The sequence below is a fragment of the Anas platyrhynchos genome, chromosome 7 (assembly GCF_047663525.1).
Source record: "Anas platyrhynchos isolate ZD024472 breed Pekin duck chromosome 7, IASCAAS_PekinDuck_T2T, whole genome shotgun sequence".
NCBI classification, from domain to species: domain Eukaryota; kingdom Metazoa; phylum Chordata; class Aves; order Anseriformes; family Anatidae; genus Anas; species Anas platyrhynchos.
Window position 1 is genome coordinate 16,471,226 of NC_092593.1, and position 24,011 is coordinate 16,495,236.

At 50.9% G+C, this 24,011-nt stretch overlaps 1 protein-coding gene across 1 annotated transcript in view; it reads right to left on the reverse strand.

The window, feature by feature from the left end:
* The window catches only part of ITGB5 (integrin subunit beta 5), a 46,223-nt gene extending 24,183 nt beyond the window's left edge, over positions 1 to 22,040 (reverse strand). The window contains exons 1-8 of the mRNA XM_038182240.2: positions 21,882 to 22,040; positions 18,688 to 18,773; positions 13,646 to 13,850; positions 8,865 to 9,114; positions 5,920 to 6,088; positions 1,590 to 1,751; positions 1,015 to 1,110; positions 227 to 316 (exon numbers count right to left, since the gene is read on the reverse strand). Coding sequence (XP_038038168.2) covers positions 227 to 316; positions 1,015 to 1,110; positions 1,590 to 1,751; positions 5,920 to 6,088; positions 8,865 to 9,114; positions 13,646 to 13,850; positions 18,688 to 18,773; positions 21,882 to 21,996 — 1,173 coding nt within the window. The 5' untranslated portion in view covers positions 21,997 to 22,040. The remainder of the gene's footprint in view (positions 1 to 226; positions 317 to 1,014; positions 1,111 to 1,589; positions 1,752 to 5,919; positions 6,089 to 8,864; positions 9,115 to 13,645; positions 13,851 to 18,687; positions 18,774 to 21,881) is intronic.
* Positions 22,041 to 24,011: the final 1,971 nt, after the last annotated feature.

Genomic DNA, 24,011 nt, shown 5'->3' on the forward strand with positions numbered 1-24,011 from the left:
CAGGGCCTCGAGCAGCCATCAGCCCAAGCACCGGCGTCATCCCAAGCAGGGCGAGCTGTTCCCCTCCCTCCCCAGGGTGGGTGCAACCACGCCGGCAGTGACCCACTGCGGAGGGGACCCAGGCAGGGAGACAGCCAAGCCTGGGTGGAGCACCCGAGGCAGAGCTGAGCTAGCTCAGCTCTTGGCGCTTCCCACCCCAGCAGCTGTGATGTTAAAAGGCACTTACGTTGTAGGCCTTGACTATCAGCTCGATGATATTCTTGGAGTCCTTGTGCAAAATCTCCACCGTGGTCCCAGGAATCAAGGCGGTGAAGTTCTTGAAAAGACAAGGAGCAGGAAAAAAAACGTGCTGCGACATGCCACAAAAGCCAAGCTTCCCCAGGAGCGGGCGGGGAGGATGAGCTCAGCCCCCAGCCCCGCGGGGCAGCAGCAGAACTGCCACCGCCTCGCTGCTCGCTTGGCTTTGCTGGCTCAGCTCAGAAGCATCCAGAGCTTCCCGAAAGCCTGATCCCCTCCCTGAACCCCTTCATCCTCACGGGTTTCTTCCACACTCCTGAAGAGGGGTGACCCCTGTGGGGCAGCCCCAGGGAAGCCCCCCCTGCCACTGGGGATGGCAAGGGAGCTCAAACCGGGGCCGTTGTGCTGGGCTCCGTGATGGAAAAACACAGCTGGGCAGCAGCCCTGCGCTGCATTAGGTAATGGGATTGAGTCACAGCAGAATGGGTTGAACAGGTTTCTGCTCCCTCGTCTGCTGCACGGCTGGCAGCCCTCCTAAAGTCAAGATTAGGCTAGGGTCTATTTTAGGTACGCACACGCTCACTGACATATAGGTCTGTTTGCTCTAAGCAGCTTTAGTGCTTTTCTCTGAATGACCGTGCTCAGGGTGCTCACAGGGAGAGGGGATGGCTGCACTGAGCCGCTGTGCCCTGAAGGGCTGCCCCCATCACGGCCCTGCTGGAGGGGAGATGCTCTCAAGGGGCATCGAAAGCCCTGCCCAGCCCAGGCAGCACTTACCTTGTACAGGACGTAATGACTTTTTGTAACAGCGAAAATCAGGTGGATGTTGTTTTCAGCCAGTTTCTCCCCAAGAAGTGCCAGGGAAGGATAATCCTAGGGGCAAAAGAAATAAATAAAAATCCAAACTGATGGGTAGCCCAGAAACAAAGGTTCATTTCACTGTTCTCCTCCCAACAGCAAGATTTGTTACAGAAATGTAGTGTTTCACTGCAGCACAAAGTCCCTGATGTACCACTACAACTGAAACAGCAGAAACATTCCAGCAATTCTGTCTCCCCTTAAATATTTCTGCTGCACCTATCACTACAAAACATCATGACCTACAGCAACACCTGAAACCGTGAATTGTTTTCTCTTCTCTTTCTATTTTGCCATCAGCCAGTGTATATGTGTAATAACCTGGCTGCAACCTCCGGGAATGCAAGATGAGACCATTATCTAGAACTGCACTAAGCATTAAAAAGAATTAAAAAAAAAAAAAAGCAGGGTGGCTGGTGCCCAGAGCAGCAAGGGGCCTGCTGACACCCCGAGGTCTCCAGAAACTGCCCCCTGCAGCCCCCGTCCCTTCTCACCAGCTGGCTGGAGGCGCTGTACTCGTTGGCCTCGTTCAGGTGGCACTGACCATCGTGTGGCTGCACCAGTCCCCCCAGCTTCCCATCCAGGGCAATGTGGGGCACATCATCTGTCGTGAAGACCAGCAGGTGAGATGCTTCCTTCCGCCAGCCGATCTTCTCCTGGGGGGGAACAAAACCCATCAGATAGACAGCCCCCCAGCAGGCTGTGCACCCATCCATCCATCAGAGCCCCTGTTACCACCAACTAGAAGAGCACCACACGTCTGTGCACCCATCCCTGGCGAGGAAACAAGCTGCTGGGGCCCTTTTGGCACTCCCCAGCATCGCCTTCCAACGCACTTACTTAAAAAGGCATGAGGAGGTACAGCGACTGTCCACCAGACCTTCTCTGCCCCGATCCAAGAATAAGAATTTCAGCTGCTTTTACGGCCAAAGGAGACCTGCCAAATTCCTCCATGCGCATTTAATCTGACCTTGTTTCCCCAGCTTTGTGGTATGGCCATGCTGCTGCGCGCAGCACGAGGCAGCAGTGAGAGCTGCTGCATCCTTGGTGAGTGCTTTCCTTACAGCCCGCTCAGAAAAGGATTCCTGAGCTGCAACACTTGAAGCAAGGTCCCTGCCTGTGCAACAGACGCCGCTACCACCTTTGCATGGACAGATCTGCAGGGCTTTTGTGAGGAGAGATGTAAGAGTTAGAGGATAATTACCCGCAGATACTCAGGGAACAGAGCCAGCAGCATCCAGAAGCAACCCACACATCAATATACCCAACTCCTCCATATTTCACTGCTCAGCTTACTTAGCAAAATCTGAAAGCTACCTTGTTCTACATTAATTAATATGTCAGCCAACAAACTACTGCAGTCTGTTTGCAGGCACTTCCTATGGACACCACTGGTGGGGTCATGGCAAGCAGGCAGAGCATGCAGAAGGATGGTAATCATGATTGCCACCACAATTTTCGCTTGCAGATGTGAGTCAGAGCCCAAAGTCTGCTGATCTTTCCAATAAATACAACTCGTACTCCGGTACAACTATTCCAGACTTTATTTCTTTTTCTTCCCTAATGCAAAAAGTATTTTCTTGTTAATGGCATTTTAAAGAGCCATGCAATTCAAGTATGGCCACAGGAAGAAATCTTTGGCAAAACACATCTGTCCTGCACCAGCACTTTACCGCCCGGGTCATTACACTACGAGGACTGTTGTGGTCTGGGAAGCAGGAGCCATTCAACTGAAGTGACCCCACTGGATAAAGGGCAAGGCTCTTAGTGCCAAAATGTGGTTTCTTACAAACTGAACCCAAAAGTGATTATGACTGACAATGCAAAAAGCAGCTCTTGGTCTACCCAGCCACCAGATAGTTGCCTACCCAGCGGTCCATCCAACTCACTTTTCTTTGGGTATCCAAAGTTGGTTTCTATTAAGGATTGAGATGATAACTTGAGTTCGACTCGCTTAGAAATGTACTATGCACAAAGAAAACAAGCTCAACAGTTAAGAGGTCACTTAGGGAATGACGCTTCTGCTTATCTGCCTGCTAGCACCACCTTCACATCAAGGGCTGAGCATCCTTTCAGGCAAACTCTCCCCTATTCTTGTACTTAAGCCAAACACACAGAAACGCTGAAAAAAATCAGGGCAGGACACCTCAACTGGGGCACCCGACCCAGTGCCAAAGCTGCCTGGCAGGCTGGGCACTGCACTTTGAGCCAACACAGTGAACACCAAAGTGCTGCAACAATGGCATGGCTGCTAGAGACCACCAGGGAAAAATCCCTCATTTTTCTTGGGGAAAAATCACCCCAAGAGGGCAATGTGCAACGCCACACACCGAGCAGCCACAGCACTTCACACCGCCTCTGCCAGCAGCTTCCACCACCGATCACACAGCACTCTGCTCTGCCTAAAACAAATAACCAAAGGGGTTTTAATTTATTTTTACTGGACAGAGTTTTGAACAGACATCTGCATTGACACCGGCCTCATTTTTGATCCCCGTGGGATAGAAAGCATTTTAAACCAAGGTAGGACCTGACCTAAGGCAGAGTGAAGGGGAAAGACGTGTCTCCACAGGGCTGGCATGGACGGATCCTGCCCCCAATCCCACGACCAAATGGAGCTGCCCCCTTTCTCCAAACAACCACCTCTTTGCTCCCAACAGCCTGCCACCAGGGTTAAAACCACCACAGCTGGCTCACCCTTCAAATCCTATCAAAAAGGCTGCAAAAATTCCTATCAGCATTTCCAAGCCTGAAGTAAGTATCTAAATTTATGCTTTGGCCTCTGAATAAAAAGAGCTCAATTGCCAAGGCACTGACTGCCAGGAGATCCCCCTGGACTCATCCGTATGCATAAAACTCCACTCGTTTCTTAGGTGCGGGCCTTCTTGGAAGAAAGAAACTGACACGTGCATGACAAGAAAGCCTTGGAGGTTAAAAGCCAAAGCATCCATTCTCCAAAGCCTCCTTAGCCCTGCACATCTCTGAAAGGCACCTCAGTGTCTCCCAGATGTCTTGGCCATCTCCATGCACCAGTGTCTAGCAAACACTCACCAAAAGTATTTCGAAAGGCACAGTTTTATAAAACAGACTTATCTCCTCGCTGCAGTTTAGTGTGTGTGACCCAAAACTTAAACACACCACCAAGCCATACAATGTTTGCACTTACAGAATGGCAGAAGACCAGAATACTGCAAATGGAAAATATAATTACAGAAAGTTGATTAATATTCCTGGCTAACCATTTTCGCATCAGTATAAAGGCTTATTGTCTCTGGCTCTCTCATTGCCTCCAGAATAACACTTACCATATCTTCATCTTTCAGAGAGGAGCCAAGCGCTGGGCCTGGTTATTAGCCTGTATTAGCTGTACAAACTCTCCCCACTCCTGGGTTTAAAACACAGGCCAAAAAAATGACTTGAGCCTTACAGAGCTCTTAGGACAGCTCATGCAGAAGAAACGCCTGATATGAAATGCAGCACAAAACCACCTAGTCAGCAGATGAGGTATGGTTTCTCCTACCTCTCCGCGTGAAGGGGAGGAGAATAGGCATTTGGACACCGTGGCTTGGAAACAGCCAGGTTCCTCCATCAGCTCTCCTGGGACATCCCCCGTGACACCACAAAGTGCTGCTGACCACAACATATTTCACTGCCAACTTGTGGCCACAGGTGGAGCTGGGGCATCTCTCGGCTGCTGCAAGGGAAAGGAAGCTCCTACTTGGGCTGCAAGGCTTAGAGGGTGTTTCTACACCATAAGAAAATGCTATCCCATTTCTGCAATAAGAAAAATGTGCTGGAGAGAACCGTGAAGAACCACACGATGGGCAGCACAGCAGAGTCACCGCCCTGAGATGTCTCTGCTGTGTCCATCAGTGCCACCTGACAGGGACACGAAGAGCTCTGTGCCTGGAGGAGCCCTGGGAGCAGCGCTGTCGTGGTGCCAGCAACAGCATCTGTGCCAGGCTGGGAGCAGAAAGACGGCTGCTCGGAGGCGCCAGATCCAGCAGGGCAGGCTCAGTCCTGCCGGGAGCACGAAGTGTGCATGAAGCCAGCCCGCAAGAAGGAAATTCTGCTTTACCACTTAACCTGGTTGCGCAAACCTGCATCAACCGCTCCTGCAGGTGATGCTTATCTCCTGGCTCCCAAAATCTAGACCTATGATTAAACAAGACCTACCAACAGGACTGCACAAGGCTGGAGCACACAGAAACCAAAGCGTATGTCAAAGGTAAAAAGCTGGCACTGGAGAGCAGGGCAGCCCAGCCACACTGTGCAGGGGAGCAGCATTGCATTTTCATCCCCAGCTCACAAAGGGACATGGAGCAACCCACCTACTTGCTCCATGACAGTTCTGAGCAATTCTCTCCCAAACCTCATGGTGAGGAGAGCGACGGCACAGCAAACCCAGACAGCCACTGCAGGGAGAGGGCTTGTCCCTTGTGGGAGGGTGACAGGGGAGGAAATGCATTCCTCCTTGCTGTGGTGGGAGAAAGAGCACAAAGAGGACCCTAAGCTGGAGAGCAACCCCCCACTGCACAAGCCCTCAGCACCTGGAGGTGCTGCCACCTGAATCTCCGTTTGCAAAAGGTTCATTTTACACCTTCAGACTGGAGAAGGTATTAAATGGTTTCTTTGCCTGTTCACACACAAAAGCACATAAAAACAATAGCTTCTTTTCAAGGCATTCTTGTTGGTTTCTGCAAAAAGAAATTAGTGGTTCCTTCCAAGAAACCATACACCAGTCTCACCAGAGTTCAAAAACACAGCTGAAGAGCTCCTCCTGTTCTGCTTTGTGTTAAAACCCCAGCAACCAGCATGACTCACCTTGCACACTGCAGCTTGCAAAATCGCATCGAAGCCGCCCTCCGGAGCATCCCTGTTCCGGGACACCTTCTGCTTCTGAACTTCTTCGTTAAAACGGTCGACTTTATCTGTCAGAGACAAGAGGTGGCGGAAGCCAAAGGACGGGACGCAGCTTGGGAATAGCTTGTAGCTGCAAGAGGAGCAGAGGGGAGCGGTTAGTTAGCACGAACCCTAGCAGGAGCCAGGAGCTGCAGGAGGCAGCAGCTCGAACAGGTTGGTATCCAAACCTTTGTCCAGAGGGTTGAAATGCTTTCATGAGGTTTTGTGTTCTGGATGCTTTGATTTCTGGCCAGTTATCTACAAACAGTAGAGTCTGCCTTTCTGTCCCACCCCACCCAGAAGGTGCTTTGAGCAGCTGAAGTTTCCAGATACCTCATCCAGACCAAAAGTTTCTCTCCACAGAAGGTTTGAGCAGAGACACCAGCACTGGACACTGGACCTGGCTGCCTGGGCCCAAAGGCGCAGGGAGGAGGATGGGGATGCCTGGACCAGAGGCAAAAAACACCCATTGCAGCTTTTTCCAGATGCAAACAGGTCACTGGACAAGGACTGCTTTGACACTAGAAGTATCCGAAAACAAAACAAAACCTCTCAACCCATCTCACAGCCAAATCAGCAAGCCACCTGGCAGCAGTGACAGCCCGCATGCAGCGCTGCGAGGGGGAGGCAGATGGTGACAGGAAGGGAGCACCCGCCAGGAGGGCTGCCTTTGGCAATCACACCTAAGTGGCTTCCCAAGAACATCCTTGCTTAATGTAACCCATAGACAGAAAAGCAATCAGCTGGGTAAAACCGAAAGGCCATAAGGACAGCCTGATCACAAGGGCAGAAGGTGAGGTGACAGCTCTGGACTGCCATGGTGAAAGCAGCTCCAGGTGATTCACAGAATCGCAGAATGGTTTGGGTTGGCAGCGACATTAAAGCCCATCCTGTTCCGAGCCCCTTGCCATGAGCATGGACACATCCCACCACCACACCAGGGTGCCCAAAGCCCCATCCAGCCTGGCCTTGAACACTTCCAGGGATGGGGCATCCACAGCTTGTGAACATCACCAACAGCCCCATCCTCTCCTCTGCCAGCACTGCCTCCCCCTCCTGCACACCTCACCCCATCCCACTCCACAAAAAGCCTGTCACTTCAATTAAATCACACATAAGCCAAAGTTCCTGAGAAGATTTTGTAGCCTGAAGCAAAACCCCGTCCCCCCAACACGAGTGGCTGATGGAGATGAGGATGATGGAGATGACTGAGTGCATCCTTGAGGCCAAATTTCAGAGGGAGAAGACCTGTGAAGAGCACAGACATGGTGCTGTGGTGGCAGAGAACAAGAGCAGCCACATGCTTTTGTGGGAAGCAAGAGCATGTCCATGGGGTGGGAACAGCTCACGCAGAGCCACTCCTCCGTGCCCAGCCGTGCTTTTCAGCCAGGTGGTTTCCATTACAGCAGCATCCCAAAGTTAGGCACACAGGGGACAGAGAATGGAAAATACTGTGTAACGTGAATGCTCGGAGCAAGAAGTGTTTGAAGAAAAAGGGACAGACGTAAGTATTCCTCCACCGGCCAGGGCTTTCATCTGGGCACTGAAAAACTTTATGTGCTCCACACTCGGAAGCTGAATCTATTCCAGCAGAACGAGCTCTGTATTTCCCTCTGTCTTACCTAACTTCATCACACTATAAACACATGCAAGGCCACCAAAGGGAAAGGAGTTCCAGTTTTGTGGCTAGGCTTCGTGGCCAAAGCACAAGCTTTTAGCACTAAAGTCACCATCCATTTGACTTTCCTCTTTGGGAAGAACTGATGAAAAAGAATACGGGTAATTTTGTCTGGTCACTGGTCAACGTGTGATGAGATGCCAAATGTTTGGTCAATGCCAAAAGATGGCAAGAAACTTCATAGCTGATGACAGCCCTCTTTAATCTGCCTCTCATATGGCAAACTTAGAGCATGCCTGCTCACAGAGCTTGGCAACTGTCTGTGATGTGACTTTACAATTTAAGTATCCATGAATGGCTCCAACAAAAGGGCTAACCACACTGCCCTTACCCAACTAACCAGAAGCCCAAAGAGGGATGAGAGGGATGAGGTGAAGGGGCAGGACAGGGAACACAAAGGTAAGAGTCATTTATTGCTGTATCCACCCTCTTTTGCCAACATCCCAGCCCATCTGAGCCTGGACACCCTCCACTTCAGCCCATTTGATTCTGACACAATCCCTAATACAATGGACTTGATCCCAAATTCCGTCTGTTAAAAGGCAAACAAAAAGATACTAGCAAAGACACTAATAAGAAAAAAAAAAAAAAGAAAAAGAGGAAGGCTCTGATAACATTGCACAGCAAATCGCATCATTTGTGTCTTTTGCAACTGCCAGTTTGCTTTCCTCCCACAGCAATAAAGATGAAGAAAAGTGCCTGAAATTTTTACAACACTTTACAAGTACTCATTAATCAGTCCCACAGGCCCTTCCAGATCTCACTTCCCTCAAACACTTCTGTTGGGAAAGACTCACACTGCCTTGGTTTCCTTATCTGTAAAATGGAGAAGAGCTTAATTGATCTACCCAAGGCCAAACTATGACTCAGAGCTAGGATCAGAAAGCAGGAATTTCTGGCTCTTGCTTCTTTTCCTTAGAGCCTGTAAAAATGCTTGCAATGTCTGCATCCTCTTCAGGTACTTAAAAATAGCATTAGGCTCCTGGTACAATAGTTTCATGTGTCTAGATGTAGGGATCCTTCAACAGCCACTGCAAAATTGGCAACTGCCTTATTTTGAATGGCCCTGGAGCATCGTGCATTCCCAAAAGCTGAGGCATAAATGGGGTTCACTATCTAAAGCCAGAACTGCAAGAAAAGACCCTGCAACCACCATCTGTGCAGACTCTGGAGAACACCTACCACTTACCCAATGCAGGGATTGTTTTGGTATCTTGGTGCCGTGTAGGAGAAAGGAGAAATGTTTTTGTCCACGAAAGAGCCAAACCCCAGGCGGAAATTGCTAGTGAGCTTTCGCATCTCTTCAGCCAGCTTGGTCCCCAGATTGCGAATATTGTCTAGGTCGTCGTTCATGGACAGGGAGAGGTCCATCAGGTAGTAGAGGTCCACAGGATAGTCCTCCACTTGCCGGACCTGAACTCGGAAGGAGGTCTGGTCACCTGCACACATACAAGAGTTGAGAGCGGTGAAAAGCGCTGCCAGAGAACCCCTAGCACACACAAAATCCAGACTGCTGCCTTTTGTTTTTTTCCCATGCAGAGCAGACAGATCTCTTGGAAAAGAAGAGGGCAAGGGGAACAAGCCTGTTCAAATCCGATCCTTAGGAGACTAACAGAAAAGCAGGACATGCTTTGGGGTTTTAAGCTATGTATTGTACCAGCTGGCAAGATAAAAACATTTAGCTATCAAGTGCATGTCTCCATTTAGCTTTGGAGATATGAGAAAGGGTCTTTCCATCTCAGCTTAGAGAATATCTAGAGAAACACACATGAAAATGTTGCTGTCCCAAACTGGTCAGAACCCATGGGCATTTTCCTAGAAAACTGGAAAGAAAAGTAAGCAGAGTGAACCTCAAGTGGGATGCGTCATGGAAGAGGGATCCTTCACGCTCTTGTTTGGGTACATCCTTGAATGAAACCAGACCAGTCACATAAGCCCTGCACAAGAGAGAAAGGAGGTGGAGCAGGAGAATGAAGTGGGTCAGGAGAAAACAGCCGGTGTGAGATGAATGCAAGATGTTCTCCGAGCTGTGCAGAGAAGTCAAGTCAAAGCAGACACAGAAGAAACACCTTTCAGAAGGAAATTTCTCCAGAAAAAAAGTCTTGCCACCATCACCCCAGAGAAAGTAGGGCAAAAGGGAAGTGAACTGGAAAAAGAAGGTTGTTGCAATCACATGGGGAAGTACCAAAACAGAGATGAAGCTTTCTGAAGTGATGAACACAAGGGAAGGAGCTGACAGGACGGAGTCAGGCTGTGGACATGTGAAAAAGAGCTGAGGAAAGCTTTTCCCCTGACCTTCTCCAACTGCTTCCCTTTTGCAAAGCTGCCCTCAGCTGAAATGCTCTCCAGAAGGGTGTCCAGGAGCAGAGGCCATGCTGGCAGAAAGCCACATGTTGAAAACGGGTGAACTGGCATCAAAATAAACTCATGTTCAAGCCAGGCAGACCTCAGTGGAGCCAGAAGGGACATGGCAAATGTTTGCCTTACACTTTGCCAATAGCTGAGAGAGGGGCCAAAATGAGACCCCCAGATGCAAGCACTCGAGCCATGGGAAATCCCACACCTCCAGCTGCCACCTCAGCCTCTTCTCCAGCTCGATGGCTCCTCCGGGACTCAGACCACCTCCAGACCAAAGCTCCCTCTCCTTCCCACCTCTCCCAGCCCTTCCTGGCCACGGCTGAACTTTGGGCACCGGCAGGTTCTGCAAAAATCTCTTTTCTCCCTCCCTCTTCCCCAGAAATCAAATGCACATTTTTTATTATCGTGAAAACATTTCCCTAAAAGTTTTATTGTTCTCCTCATTGTTCGCAGCAGCACAGCTGCTCCCACTTACTCCCAGCCCACGAGCAGGCAGCAGCAGCATCCCCAAACCACCGCGCCGGAGAAACGAGGCAGGAGGGGCTCTGCAGCCCCGTGCAGAGCTGGAATATCCCAGTCCTGCAAGCCCCATGCCACCCCCAACTCCAGGATCTTCTTCGCAGCCCCTCTTACTCCCACCCAGCTATCTCAGCTCTTCTCTCTCTCTCTTCTCTTTATCTCTCTCCTTCAATTCAGTGCTGCAAGGCAGTCTTTAACTCCAGGAAAATCCACTCCTATGCCTATTTCTTTTTCCTTCCTACATATTTTTCACCACTGTAATACTCAGCCCTTTGAGAAAAAGAGGACGTGTCCTTTGCACATGCCGCCCCAGACACTATGGTTTCCAAACTACCCTTCTTCCAGAGCAGGCCCTAAGATGGGAATTGCTGTGCTGGAAAGAGCACTTGGGATGCTCTAATGAACCTTCTCTTAACAGTTATGAATTTATTAGTCCATGAAAAGGCACCAAAAATAACAGGATTCCAGGCCTGGTTCTCTTTTCATTCCTAACTGTACAAATCGATTATCTCACAGAAAATATTGCTAATGTATGCAGATGTCAGTACAAAAGCATTTATTATTCTCTGTGCACGGTATTACTCTCATAGTTTAGGGATAATCCAGCCCTCTCGCTCCCCGCATACCATCACCACCATCCTCTCCTTAGAGCTTTTACTGAGAAGTTTTTAAGTCAAAACCGAATACAGAAATGCTTCTTGGATACAGTCACACAGAGGCAGTAAAAACAAATGGAAAAGCTGCTTTCAGCTAATTTAAGAATGCAAACTCGACAATCATGATTACCCACGAAAACCTCTTGCTTCTGCTTGCTGAGGCTCCAGGCTTAATGGACAGCACAACATGAACCTATTCATTGTTTTAAATTCCTTTTACACTATTCATGTTTTTCATAACCAGGACGCTCTGCCTTATAGCTGGACCCAAGGTTAAAAAGCAATGCTATAAAAACTAAATGCTTGATCTGAAAGCTGCCCCAGAAAGACATCAGTTTAAGGCCTTTGGGAATTATCTCTGAGCACAGAGATTTGGGGATATGTCCTCAGCCACAGGATGCTTAGATCAAACTGCCTGGGTGGGACCAGCAAACAATTGACAATTTGCCCTCTTCTGCTTCTGCTTAGCAGTCTGAGAATAGAAGAGCACAATCACCACGACTGCTGTGGGAGCTCAGCCTTGAAATTCTACACTCTGCAAGCAAAAAAAAAAGATTCCTGATGGAACACAAAATTGGCATTGTGCACAAAATTAAATCAACATTGTCTCCTTTTTGTCTTGGGTCCACAGGCTGCAACACTCAGGACCTGTTCTCAAGCTCAAGAGTTAATGGATAATTTAAACTGGGGATGCTAATCCAAGGGTGTGGGAAGTCATCAGCCCTGAGTAAGATGGCATGCATCTCAACATCAAAAAGACAGCAAAAATGGCAGATATTATGAAAAACATGCAGAAATGTTTGTCCTCCCATAATGCCTCTGATGCTCTACAACAGGAGCACATGGAGGGGAGCTCCTGGGCTCAGCCCCACTCAGAGCACTGCACAAGCCCTCGGAGCAATTCCTGCTGCTCTGGGCACTTTCAAAAGCACTTCCAAGCTGCTCTGGCAGAGCTGCTCACCCCAGAGCAAGTCGTGGAGCCGCAGGAGCAGCTGCCTGGCCACTGAGCCCGGGGCGGGACAGCAGAAAGCTGCTGGCACATCTCCTAACACTTCCTTGCTCCTGCAGCTGTTGGGTACCCTGGGGATGCTGTACTGCCTCAGCTTCTGCTGACCTGCCAAGCAAACCACAGCCTACTGCAACCCCCAGCATCCAGGTGAAGCAAGAGCAGTGCTGCAGCTCATCCCGTATAGGAACTTGTCAGCACATTAGGGTTTCCACCTCACACCAGACCTGCAGGGGCTTCTCTGGCATCCCACCAGAACCAAAGGCTGCCTGGCACACCACTGTGCTGCTCTCAAGCACCTGGAAATCTGCAGAAACGAGGTCTGGCAGGCACAGCAGCTCCATCATCCAGCAAAGCAGCCCCAGGAAAGCCTCAGGGAGCCGGACCCCACGTCCCACCTCTCCCAAGCCACCGGAGCCGTGGGCGCCCACGCCTCCGGCTGTGCCGAACAGCCAGGGGCTGGGAAAGGAATGTGCTGTGGAGGCGAGATGGAGAAGCTGAGCCAGCCCTTTCCCCCAGCGATTGCCTCGAGGAACAGGAGGAATAATAACTCCCTTCCGACAGGAGCAGACCTGTTTCAGAAACAAACTGAACTGCAGAAGTGCCGCTGCAGCAGAGCCACCAGTAGGTTCCTCGGTCAGGCACGCCACGGTGACTGACCTCAGGCACCTGCTTCAAAGCAACAATTCCTTAGGTTTAGGGGTCTGACCGATGACAGCAGTCCCGCTACTCAGGAAGATGTAATTAAGAGACATCGTTACTATTCATCCTACGGAACTAAAACAACAAGGCCTGCAGGAACTGGTCGGCTCTGGAAGAGCGCTGGTAGCGTGAACACCGGCTCAAGCTGCTGTTTTTCTTGGGCAAAATGTCATATTTCATCTCTCTGTTTGCTCATGAGAGCTGTCACAGAAGTGTAAGCCCTCAAAACCCACACCGATCGCTTATAATGAATCGAGCTTTTATATTTGCTCCTTCACTTTGTAATAAAGAGCTTTTTTTCCCCCCTTCAAAAACAGCAGCTGCCAAATTTTTGCAAGAGCTCTGAACCCACACTACAGTCTGCCCCCACCATGCAAGAGCTTTAGATAACAAGTACACTCGCGTGGCTTGCTCTAGCCTTTCGCTTTTAATTTTTAATTAAAATGAAAAGATTTATGAAAATCGATGGCTATGGGGAATGAAACAGGGACATGGATACAGTCCAAGCTCTGAGTCACAAGTTCAAATCTTCATCTCGGGCCTTGATCCCATGGCTCTTTTGCATACCAAAAGATTTTTTTTTCCTTTTTCTTTTTCATAAATTTATATGAGGAGCTGTCTCAGTTTAGAGTCAGATGAAAGTTTAGAGAGTTTAGAGTCCCAGCACCTTTCCTTGCCCTGCCACGTGCCCGCAGCCCCCCCGTGGGTCTCAGAGCTGCTGGGACTCACCGGGACGCAGGCTCAGGGCGACCTTCTGCGGCGTGATCTGCGTGACGTCCAGGTGGGTCTGGCCGGAGCCCTTGCTGCTCAGAGGGACGTCCTTCACCACGCTGCTGCTGCTGCGAGGGTTTTCGATGGCGCCCGTGCAGCCGTTCGCGATGAGGTTCTGCAGGAGGTCGCACCGCGACGGGACGGACCTGGTGCTGCCAAACTCCTGCGAGGTGAAAGGTGGGCAAAAGGGAAAGAGGAGGGAGAAATATCAGCCCTGCGACTGTGTGGATGTGCTGGGGTCTGTAGCAAATGACAAGGAGCCCCCCCAGTGGCATTTGAGCTGGCTGTGCCTCAAAAGCAGCTTGCATCGAGCCCCGAGCCTTTCAAAGGGATCTACCAAGAAAGAAACATAGCAAGGTTTTGTGCGCTGTGTTCCCAAGCCCTCAGCATTTCAGCGCCTGGCCCGTAGGTCTGCAAATGGAATTTGCTCTCAGACCACAGCAGCATAAAGACACGTACTGTTCTGCACCCCCAGCAGCATCACCTCGGGGGAGCTTTGCAAAAGGAAGAGAGGACAGGGAGGTGTCACCGAGGGAAGGCAGCCAAGTCCAGGTGTGAAGCTGGAGACCCTGCTCCCCTGTGAGCCCCCACATCCCATCACGTCCCCCTTTCCTCAAACCCCTGCACAGCCAGCACTGCCCCAGCTCTATCCTGCAGGAGAAATACCACCACAGTGAGCATCCTCCAGGCTGGCACAGACAGGGAACAGACAGCAGTGGTTTGGGGCACAACATCCCTACGGCCGATATGGGGCTCAGCACTCCCCATTGAGCATCTCCCCCCATACCCAGATGTCTCATACCCCCCATGCCAGCCCCAGTGGCAGCACACTGCTGGGAAACAACCCGGCCACACAACGCGGCCTTTTGCAGCCAGCATGTCCCGTTTGTCAGCATGCCAGTTCGCTTTCCTAAAAGGACCAAAAGGAGTGAGTTGCCCAAAGCTTACTGCATTCTCAACAGCTGATTTCTACTTGTTTCTGCGCTCTAACAAGAGACGCAGCCATCTCCTGCTCTGGGGCTGAGCTACTGAAAATACAGGAAATAATGCAGAAAAGATGCTCACAGCCACACCAGCCCCTCCTTCAGCCACACACCCAAAAACCAGAGCAGGGCTGAATAAACCCCACTTGCTGCTGCTGAGGTACAGCAGAGGACAGGGGAGATGTCAAGATCGTCTGACTGATGTCACATGCAGCTCTGGAGGATCCCCGAGGACAGCCTGGGACGCAGACAGAGCATCTCTGCTGCATTTCCTCACTACGAGGTCCAAATGCTATTGGAAAAATGAGAGGTTTGCATTCCTGCGTTGAGCAGCGGTGTCCAGCCAAGGCGACGGCACGCTGGATGGATGTGAACATGAATTTCTTGGATCGCCTCGTGTAAACAGCTGGACTTCCAGAGAGGAGGACTGGGACTACGTAAATCATCTCCAGCATGACAAAACAGAAACCAGGGTCCCTCCCAACTGAGAACAACGCCTGGCGTTTCAGAACAGCAGGTTAAGGCAGCCTCAAGGAACAGTTTGTCTCGGACACGATTCGACCTTAAGTCAGTGAAAAGCCAGGCTTTATCAAGCACTTCCAATCATCCCTGTGGGGATGCAAAATACCATCAAATGGTAACTGCGAAAGCTCTCACCTCAGCAGCACCTCTGCACCTCCTCAGTTCCCAGTCCCCACCGCTCCTGACTTAGCAGGTTTCTGTTTAAATTTCTTCTAAAATGGGCCCAGGGGAATTGCTACAGGATGGCAACTGCGGAGCTGCAGCTCTGAGCAAATCCAAGCCCTCACCTGTTCGGTGCAATGCTGCGTTACTCAGGGTGGGGGAAAAGAAAGCCCACCTAGAGGTGGGGACACAATGGGGGAGGCAAGGGGGGTCTCGTGTTGGGGCAAGGAAGGCAGTGAGCAGGACCATGGTGTTGCATTACAAAACCAGGCAAAGCCTAAGCTGCCCCTTGCAGCTTTGGCCACCCTTTTCCATCAAACCAAACCACGACGTTGTCTGCAACAAGGAAAATCCCAGAGACTAAATGAAAGGGGAAAAGGACGGGAAGCTCTGCAGGGTACAGGGAATTTCACAGGTCCAAATACTCCACAAGCAACCAAAGCAAAAAAAGTCCTCGTTACTTCGTGCTGCACAACAGCATCCCTTCGGGGATTGTGCCCCGTGGCTCTCAGGATCAACTGGCGCTGCTCGCGGGCACGGTGCACCAACCAACAGGCAAAAGGCAATGCACGCGAGCAGATGGGGGAGTTCAGGGAGACAAGGCCAATAATGTGACAATTACACGCTCTTCAGTTTGAGGGTTTTAAGACAAATTGCTTGGCTCACGCGCAAACAGCGTTGACCGTATCCAACTCCTAACTTTACATGTTCTAGGCTATTGCCTACAATTTTTGTTTTAATCAGTTCAATTCTGCATTAAGTCAGCCTGAATGATGCCTTCTTTCTTCATTAAAATAACCTGACATGTTCCCTGTAGGAAATCCCTTGATTTTCCTTCCTCATCCTCCAGGCACAAATGCGTTCAGAGAGCACGGGATACGTGCAACCCGCTGGAAAACTGGGTGCCACAGGGGAAATTTCAGTTGAATTCATCATAAAGCAAATTTCATTTTAATTTAAAAGAATTAATGTGCATCTCTGTTTTGCATGCACACACATACTGTCATGCCTCCTCTTTAGAGAGTAATTTAAATGCATCGCCCCATTTAAGCCCTGCCTTTCAAGGTATTCGTCCGAGAGCCAACAGAGTCAGCTTTTGCTTCCAAATTTCCAGCAGCCCAAAGCCTTGTGGTTAGCTCACTAGCCCCTGGGAGCTCCAGGCTGCACGGACACCAGCAGCTGCTCTCATCAGCTCATCCATCATCATCCTCCCGGATGGCAGCAGGGATGAGCAGAGGCCGATGGAAGCGGCAATGTGCCCCACACTTGTGGGGCAGGAGGTGGTGAGTTGGGAGTGGGAAACAGCACAGCCCTCCCCTCCCGCAGCCAGGGCATCCTCTGAAGCATCAGCACAGGGATGGCTTTGGGACGTCCTGTGGGCTTCACCATGCTGGTGCCACTGAGCAAGGTGTGCATGCACATGTGGGTGTGCAGATACCAAAAAAAAACATAATTCTTGCCTGTAAAGATGACAACAGTCAGCCCAATTTAGTCCCAAATGCGTTAAGCAAATGCAAGGCGAGCAGTAAATACATGCTAATGGGCTGATTGTGTTTCTACCACAACATAATTAGCGCCTGTGGAAACCGCTCCGGTATCTGAGCCTTGATATTTGAACGTCAGCAGAGCTACAGAATTTGAGCAGCATATAACGCTCCCGGGCACACGCTGCTGTGAATGGCAGCTAATGGAAGCAGGAAAGCAAAACAGAGCGAAAGCCAGCAATTTTATAGGCATGACTGACGAGGCTGCAGCAGAGGGAAGGGAAAATAAGGTGGTGACATGACATGCAAAGAGAGCCAATCGTGAAGAGTTTATAACATTATAAACTTCTGAAGTTGAAAACCCCTAGATATCTTTCACAATCCCATTACCTCATCTGATGATTTCATAGTTAGAAACAATTCAGTTTCAAACATGATATTTAAAAAAATAGAGAGAGAGTTAGGATAAGAGCTTCCTAAGTCTTAGCATGTAGCGTATAGCAGGGACAGCAGCTTTTTAACACATCACTCTTGGCAAGAAATACATCGAAGTGTATTTTTAAATAGCTGCGCCAGGCTAAAGGTCAGGACGTATTCCAGGACTTCCTTGTAAACACACCTTTTCCTTCACTTGGCCCCTCTGCTCCATTCAGGATTTTTTTTTTTTTAGTAACTCTTCTGTTTGCAAGATAAGAGTCAAGCAGCCAGTGCCAAGGGCTGACATACAATTAGTGGTCACAGCGACCACCAGACAAACATTTCCACTGGCAGCGTTTGCCAAAATTGTCTTTTGATGCCAAGAATTTAAAAAAATAAAATAAAATAAAAAAGGCAAGCTATTGGGTACCCGTAGCTGACCAGCCAGTGCTCCTGGATCCAATATCATGCCGCAGATGAGCTGGCTGGAAGAGGAGCTCTTACAGCTGTTTACAAGATGTCTCAAAAGCAGGATCTATTGCTTTACCCTTTCCCTTCTACACATCAGTCATCCTGCTCGGGGGGAAAAAATAAAACAGGAGAACTACTCCGCTGTCAGGTAACATGGCGTTAGCAGCGTTAAGAGGTTTTCCTTGGAGAGCTGCAGCCGTGCAGTGGTCAGGCAGCTGGACGCGAGGATCTTTGCAGGTCCCTTCCAAATGAACCATTCTCTTCCATTTTACTCTTATTTTTTGTTCTATTCTATTCCTTACTTCTCTCGTCAACACCGAGGGCAGATACAGGCGCTAAGCAGGCAAACACCATCTACGCATCATGTATCATCATGTCTTTCAAACACCTTAATCTCTAAAAATTGTAAGTCTGCTTGGTAAGACGCACATTCGATAAGAGGTATATATGAAAACCCATAAGCTATACTTAGGGAAAGGTATTTGCAACTTCTTGCAAACCAAGGAGGACCAGGGTAAATAACCGGAGAGAAGCTTCAGCACCAACACAGGATGCATTTTGGCCACGAAGCATGCAGTTAAGCTGCGCAGCTCATCACCTTGATGACAGTGCAGATGCCAGAAGTGCTGGTTGCCTCCCAAAAGGACACAGTCGAGGGGGAATGACCTTTGTTGCAGCACGGGGCACATACCAGGATTCCTGGGGCTCCCAGGGAGAAAACAGGAAGGGAACTGAAGGAACAGGAGACCTGAAGCACCAGCGCTGCTCCCTGAGCAGGGTGGAGGACATTTCCTACAAGTCGCATGAGCCACACTTGGCGTGGGAGCCCCTGCTGCCCTCACCAGCACCCTCTGGCACCAGGATAGGCAAAGGGGGGGCTGCAGCCTCCTCTCTGCGTTACAAAAAGCACTTGAGAACCAACTGCAGCATTTAAAGCAAAAAACAGAGCCTGCCCACGTACCTCTTTGGAGCACCAGGCGCACTTTGGGTGGATGAGGAGACACTCTTCACAGGACGAGGCGCTCCCGCTTGTGCACATGTTGAGACCTTCAGCAAGAGAGAAGGACAGAGAGTGGGCTGGGCTGAGCAGTTACAGCCTGAAAATAGGGATTGGGGGGGTCCTGATGTGGTTTTAACGCTAAACACGCTGCAAGTTCAGTGTCATGAGCAGGGAATCTCCCAGGAGCTGAAAAGGCTGGAGGAGGAACAAACCTCTCCTCCTCTCCTGCAAGGAAGTCCTGACTTCTCCTTTCACAAAAAAATCAGAAGGGCAGAAACGGGCACCGGGGGCTTAGAACACCTACAATATGATTCTAGGAACCACTCTTTTCCAGTGGTTTCTGGTTAATGAAAGAAGGAACCTGTCCATCTTTCTAATGAAACCCTCCCATCGCTGCTGACAAGGCAATAGCTGTCCCACTGCCCTGAAGGAGGCTGTCCCCGGATCCCCCAGATGCTGACTTTAAAAGCCACACGAGGCACATCTTCTGGATGTTTCCAACTGAATATACAGGATGTCCCTCCCCAAAACTTTCACCTTAAAGCAGTCCTACAAGATATTCCCCCTCCACACAGATGACGTCCACAGCTGACTCCCGTTGCAGTAATTGCTTTGATTTATGACAGGAGTCACTTCCACAGGACATCCAGGTTACGCCGGCCAGCCTCTTCACCTTGGGGTGCATCCAAGGCTGGCCCAATGCCGTCCCAGAGACACTGCCTGCTCCGGGGCTGCCTGCTTCCAGGCAAAATCCAGGCTTTGAGCTTCGAGAGGATTTTAAAATAAAGTGGAATTGCACAGATTAAACCAAATGTCACTGGTATGGGCTCTGAATGCGGCGGCTTGTTTAACCGAGCCTGTGGCTATGAATGTGCCCTTCAGTGGCACCGATGCCCCAGCTCTCCCCCGGGTGCAGCTATTAACGTCCACGGTCAATAAGTAATTAAACAAATTTTCAGCCGAGGACTCGGCACAGAGGTTGCAGCCTCCAAGCGGAATGCTTTGGGCGTGAACTCCAAGCCTGCTTTACTTTTCCCTCCCAGATGTCAATAAGGGCTTTGTCCAGCCTCTGTTTTTGGAGGGCTTGTAGCCGCAGCTCGCCCTGCCCGGCGCTGCTGCTGGATGTCACCTGCAGACCTTGGGGACATGCTGATGGCTGCAGAAAAACCTCACCAAGCTTGGGCCTGTGGCAAGGACCTTCGGCAGCAGGAGCCCTGGACAGGAGCTTGCTGCTGTATTCCTTAAGAATAATTTACTGCAAACCTAAAGCTGCCTGAGGAGTGGTGCACCAAGCCGGACAGCTGCACAAAATCACACCATGCCCGAGGCTAGGCAGAGAGGGAGGACAAGTGGTCCTGTCACTGCTCCTAAGCCACCCCAGCAGTGTGACTGTGCCCCAGCCCTGCGCTGACGCTTTCCGTGCCCTCCAAGGTGGTTAACCCTCACCCCGGGCTGCATCTATGGCTTTCATTCAGGCAGGCTGCTGGCTTCCCCCACGCCGAACAAGAGGCTCATTAATGCCCTCTCACTGAGCGTTAGCACATGCCCGTTCCTTGTTCACATCCACAAGTCAGCCTTCAGCTCCTGGGCACTGCAAGAGCTCAAAATATAGAAAAATAATAGAAAGTACAATGTGACTGGCTTTATAAAGCACATAGCTGCAGTCATGCCCACACTATCCAGCCCTGGCTAGCCAGCAGGCTTCTCTCACCCGTCTGTCTGGAAACAGGACGGTATTTGCCTCTGTTCCCAACTAGTGGATTTCTGAAAGTTTATTTAGTGGTGGTAATATCTGAACAGAAACCAAGGTCTCCTCCCTTCCAGCGGGTGCCATGGGCAAAGCCTGGCGGCGGCCACACTCCTGGGGGCCATTGCTCCCAGGGGCAGCTTTTGGAGATGCAAAGTATGCTTTTCTTTCCACTTCAGAGCAAAACCAAAACACTTCCAAGATTGTTGTGAAAATGGAGCTTTGAAAAGCTGAATTTGGAGTGAAAGCTGAGCTTTTTGAGTTAAAACACACAGGATTTTCCCAATGACAGTCTTAGCTGCACTCAGTTCCGTGCAGGTTTTTTGTGCTGGATCAAAATGAATTGGGCAAAGGAGGGATATGAAGATGCCTGTGCTAGTGCAGATCCAGGGGCGAGACGCCAGGTAAGGTTGAAAGAAACTGAGTCCTTCCCATGCACCTAACAGGACCACTCCTCTCAACTAAACTTCCCACAATGGGAAAAATTCCATCCAGGATTTACTGGGATTACTCTGGAGGTTGATAATCCACCCCCTTGGACTGCCGAGCTCCCCACCCCACGTACACACTCATGCTGATGCCGCCGGCTCCCAAACCCAATTTCATTTTGCAGAGCAGCGTCCAGCAGGCACAAAGGCATCTCCAAACTACGTCCTGCCCTCAGGCTGAGCCCCTGGAGAGCTCGAACACTCAGAGGACAACTGCACCCAGCAGACAGCCAGGACTTGACTATGTAAAATTACCGATGCAAGGCAAGGCAGGAGCCTCTCATGAGAGGTGTGCAACAGATTTATTCCCGAAGATGCTCCGGGCAATCAGAGCTCATTTTAAACCTGTTCTGCAAGAAATCCTAGTTTGGGCAGCTCCCCAAAGTGAGAGATGAATGTAGTGGGTTGGTGAGGGAGGAAAAAAAAAAGTTATTTTATATTTTATGCTTTATCCAGCTCAGTGTGAAAAGATCATTTTATTTACCCTTGCAGTAAGGGCTCTTCCCCGAAACGGTTTGCTGCACTTTCATCATCAGCTCCAAGCATCGGAAGCACAAAATAAATTAAAAATAGTAATAATAATAATTAAAAAAGCTAAGAAAACCTCCTCGGAGCTTTATTCGCAGCCGTGTGCCGCAGCGCGGTGTCCCAAGCCACCCCGTTAAAGCGCATCGGCCCCGCAGGGACCCCCCGGGACCTCCGGAGCGGGGTGGTGATGGGGGGGAGGCAGGAGCCGGGATGGGGATGGAAACAGGGCTACAGCCAGCCGGAAGGGGGGGAAGCAAAGGAAAAGGAAAATAAGTTAAAAAAAAATGGAAAACCTCGACAAAAAACGCGCCGAGGAGGTTGGGGGCAACCCGCCTTCCCCGGGGGCTTTTCTAGGGCCGGGAAAGGAGCGGGGGGAGCGCGGCGAGCCTTACCTCTGCCGGGCTGCAGCAGGGCGGCCAGGACGAGGAGGAGGAGGAGGAGGAGGAAGGAGCGCGGGGGGGGCCGGCGGGCGGCGGCGGGGGCCGGCAGCCCCCCTCGGCGGGGCATGGTGCGGCCGGCCGGGGCAGCCCGGGCCCTCCTCCCGCCGCCTTTTGTGCGAGGAGGAGGAGGAGGAGGAGGAGGAAGAGGAGGAGGAGGAGGAGGAGGAGGAGGAGGCGGTGCCGGGGGGGCGCCGCGCTCCGCTCGGCGGCCGCAGCCCGGGGGCTCCCCGCGGCGGCGGGTGGCGGAACCCCGCGGCTCCGCTGCGAGCCCCCGGGGGCTCGAGGAGCTCCTCGTGGGGCTGCACGCCCACGGGCACACGCGCGGACACGGGTGGGAGCCGCAGGGCTCGCCCCGCACCGATTTCCCCGCGGCTCCCAGGTTTTGGTGCCCTGCCAGCAGGTCCCAGGCGGCCGGGAGGGGACCTGTCCTGCCTGGTCCCCAGCACCGCGGGACATCTGCAGCGCAGGTCTAAAGGGAACGGCGGATTTATGACCCCATTATCCCGACAAGCTCTCTCTTTTTTTTTTTTTTTTTTTTCCTTCTGCTTTAGAAAGAAATCACAAATCAGCTCCGTGGCCGATGGCTGGTTTAAAAGGCAATTTATAGCACGCGTTACCTGCCGGCGGCCTGCAGACCTTTGTGCCAATCTGACACAAACCCTACAAGGTAGCGCCTTGGGTTTGCTCGAAACGCCCGCCCTCCATCCCCGCCCCGCGCGTCGCTGCTCTCCGGCAGGGTTTGTTAACTCTAACTCCACTTGGGAAAATTTCCCCTTCTTCCCACTGATTCCCAGCGCTGCTTTCGGACACGCCGCTGTTTTCTCCGGTGTCTCCAGCCCCTTGGGCCACACTTTCAATGTTTCAAGCGTGCTGGGGCTGCTAAGCGGCATTAACGCCTGGTGTGACTGCAGGTGCATCCTGGAGCTCCTGCCTGCACACAGACCGGGGTTTCTCCAGGCCATGCCGCAGCACCAGGAGCTGCCCTGTGTCTTCTGCTGCTGCCTCGAACACCCCCCTGCTGCACCCTGTGCCCCCCCAGTAATGCTACCCACCCCACACTGACCTGGAAAGGTGAGGGCACTGCGGTGTGCTCACAGGAATTCTGTGATGAGACGGAAAGTGAAAGGCAGCTCCTGTGTTTGCAGGACTGAAAATACCCGGCCTGAGGCACAATGCCCATGTGTGGACCTAGTACTCGGACTGTGCCTGAGCACCCTGAGACACAACCTGGTGAGGAGCCCCCAGCCTTGCATATGTGAAAACCAGCCCGGATGTTCCTTTTCCTGGACTTTCCTCCATTCCTGGACAGAAGCCAACCCTTAGGCTTTCCATAAGCATAATGCACACGTTTTGCACAGCACAGCAATTTGGGGATGGGAACCCAAAGAGGGGCTGCAAAAAGTCAGCCTTGTTCTCCCAAAGCATCCCTCATTGCTTCCCGTGTCTTTTCACTCTTGACATCACACCTCCTGCCTACAAAACGCCATTCTTGAGGATAACTTAATCCAGGGGATTGAGACCTCTCAGTTTCTCTCAAGAATTTAGGAGCCACATGAACTTTTTTTTTTTTTTTTTTTTTTTCTTTTGCTATAACTGCATGATTCTGCTGGAAAGGAGATGTGAAAACCCTGGGCTGAAAAGCCCTGATCTCTGATCTTTGTGCTCGCTCCCTTATCAGCTGCATTTTGAAGCCATGGTGCAAGCAGGACATAACCCCGGTGTTTCTGACCTAGGCATGCATTTGCAAGTGATGCAATTTAAAATTTGTTCTTTGATTCTTCGGTTATCAGTCAAAACAAACAAAATGCTTTATCAGAGATACTTTGAGTGTATCAAAGACATGTTTTCATTGTCAGATCTCCCTTGTGGCAGAAGGTGTGGATAAAAGCATCTGAGTCACAGCTAGATAATCTGCCGTGTTGCTGAAGCCATTCTAGGTTCCCAGGGCTGACTCCCCTTCCTGCATCAGTCTGGCCAAACACTGGTCCCACAGCCCCAGCCTGCTTCAGGGGTGACACTGCCCCTCTGCCCACACATCTCACAAAGCGTGGACTTGAGCCTGGGCTCGTGGTTCGAGGCTGT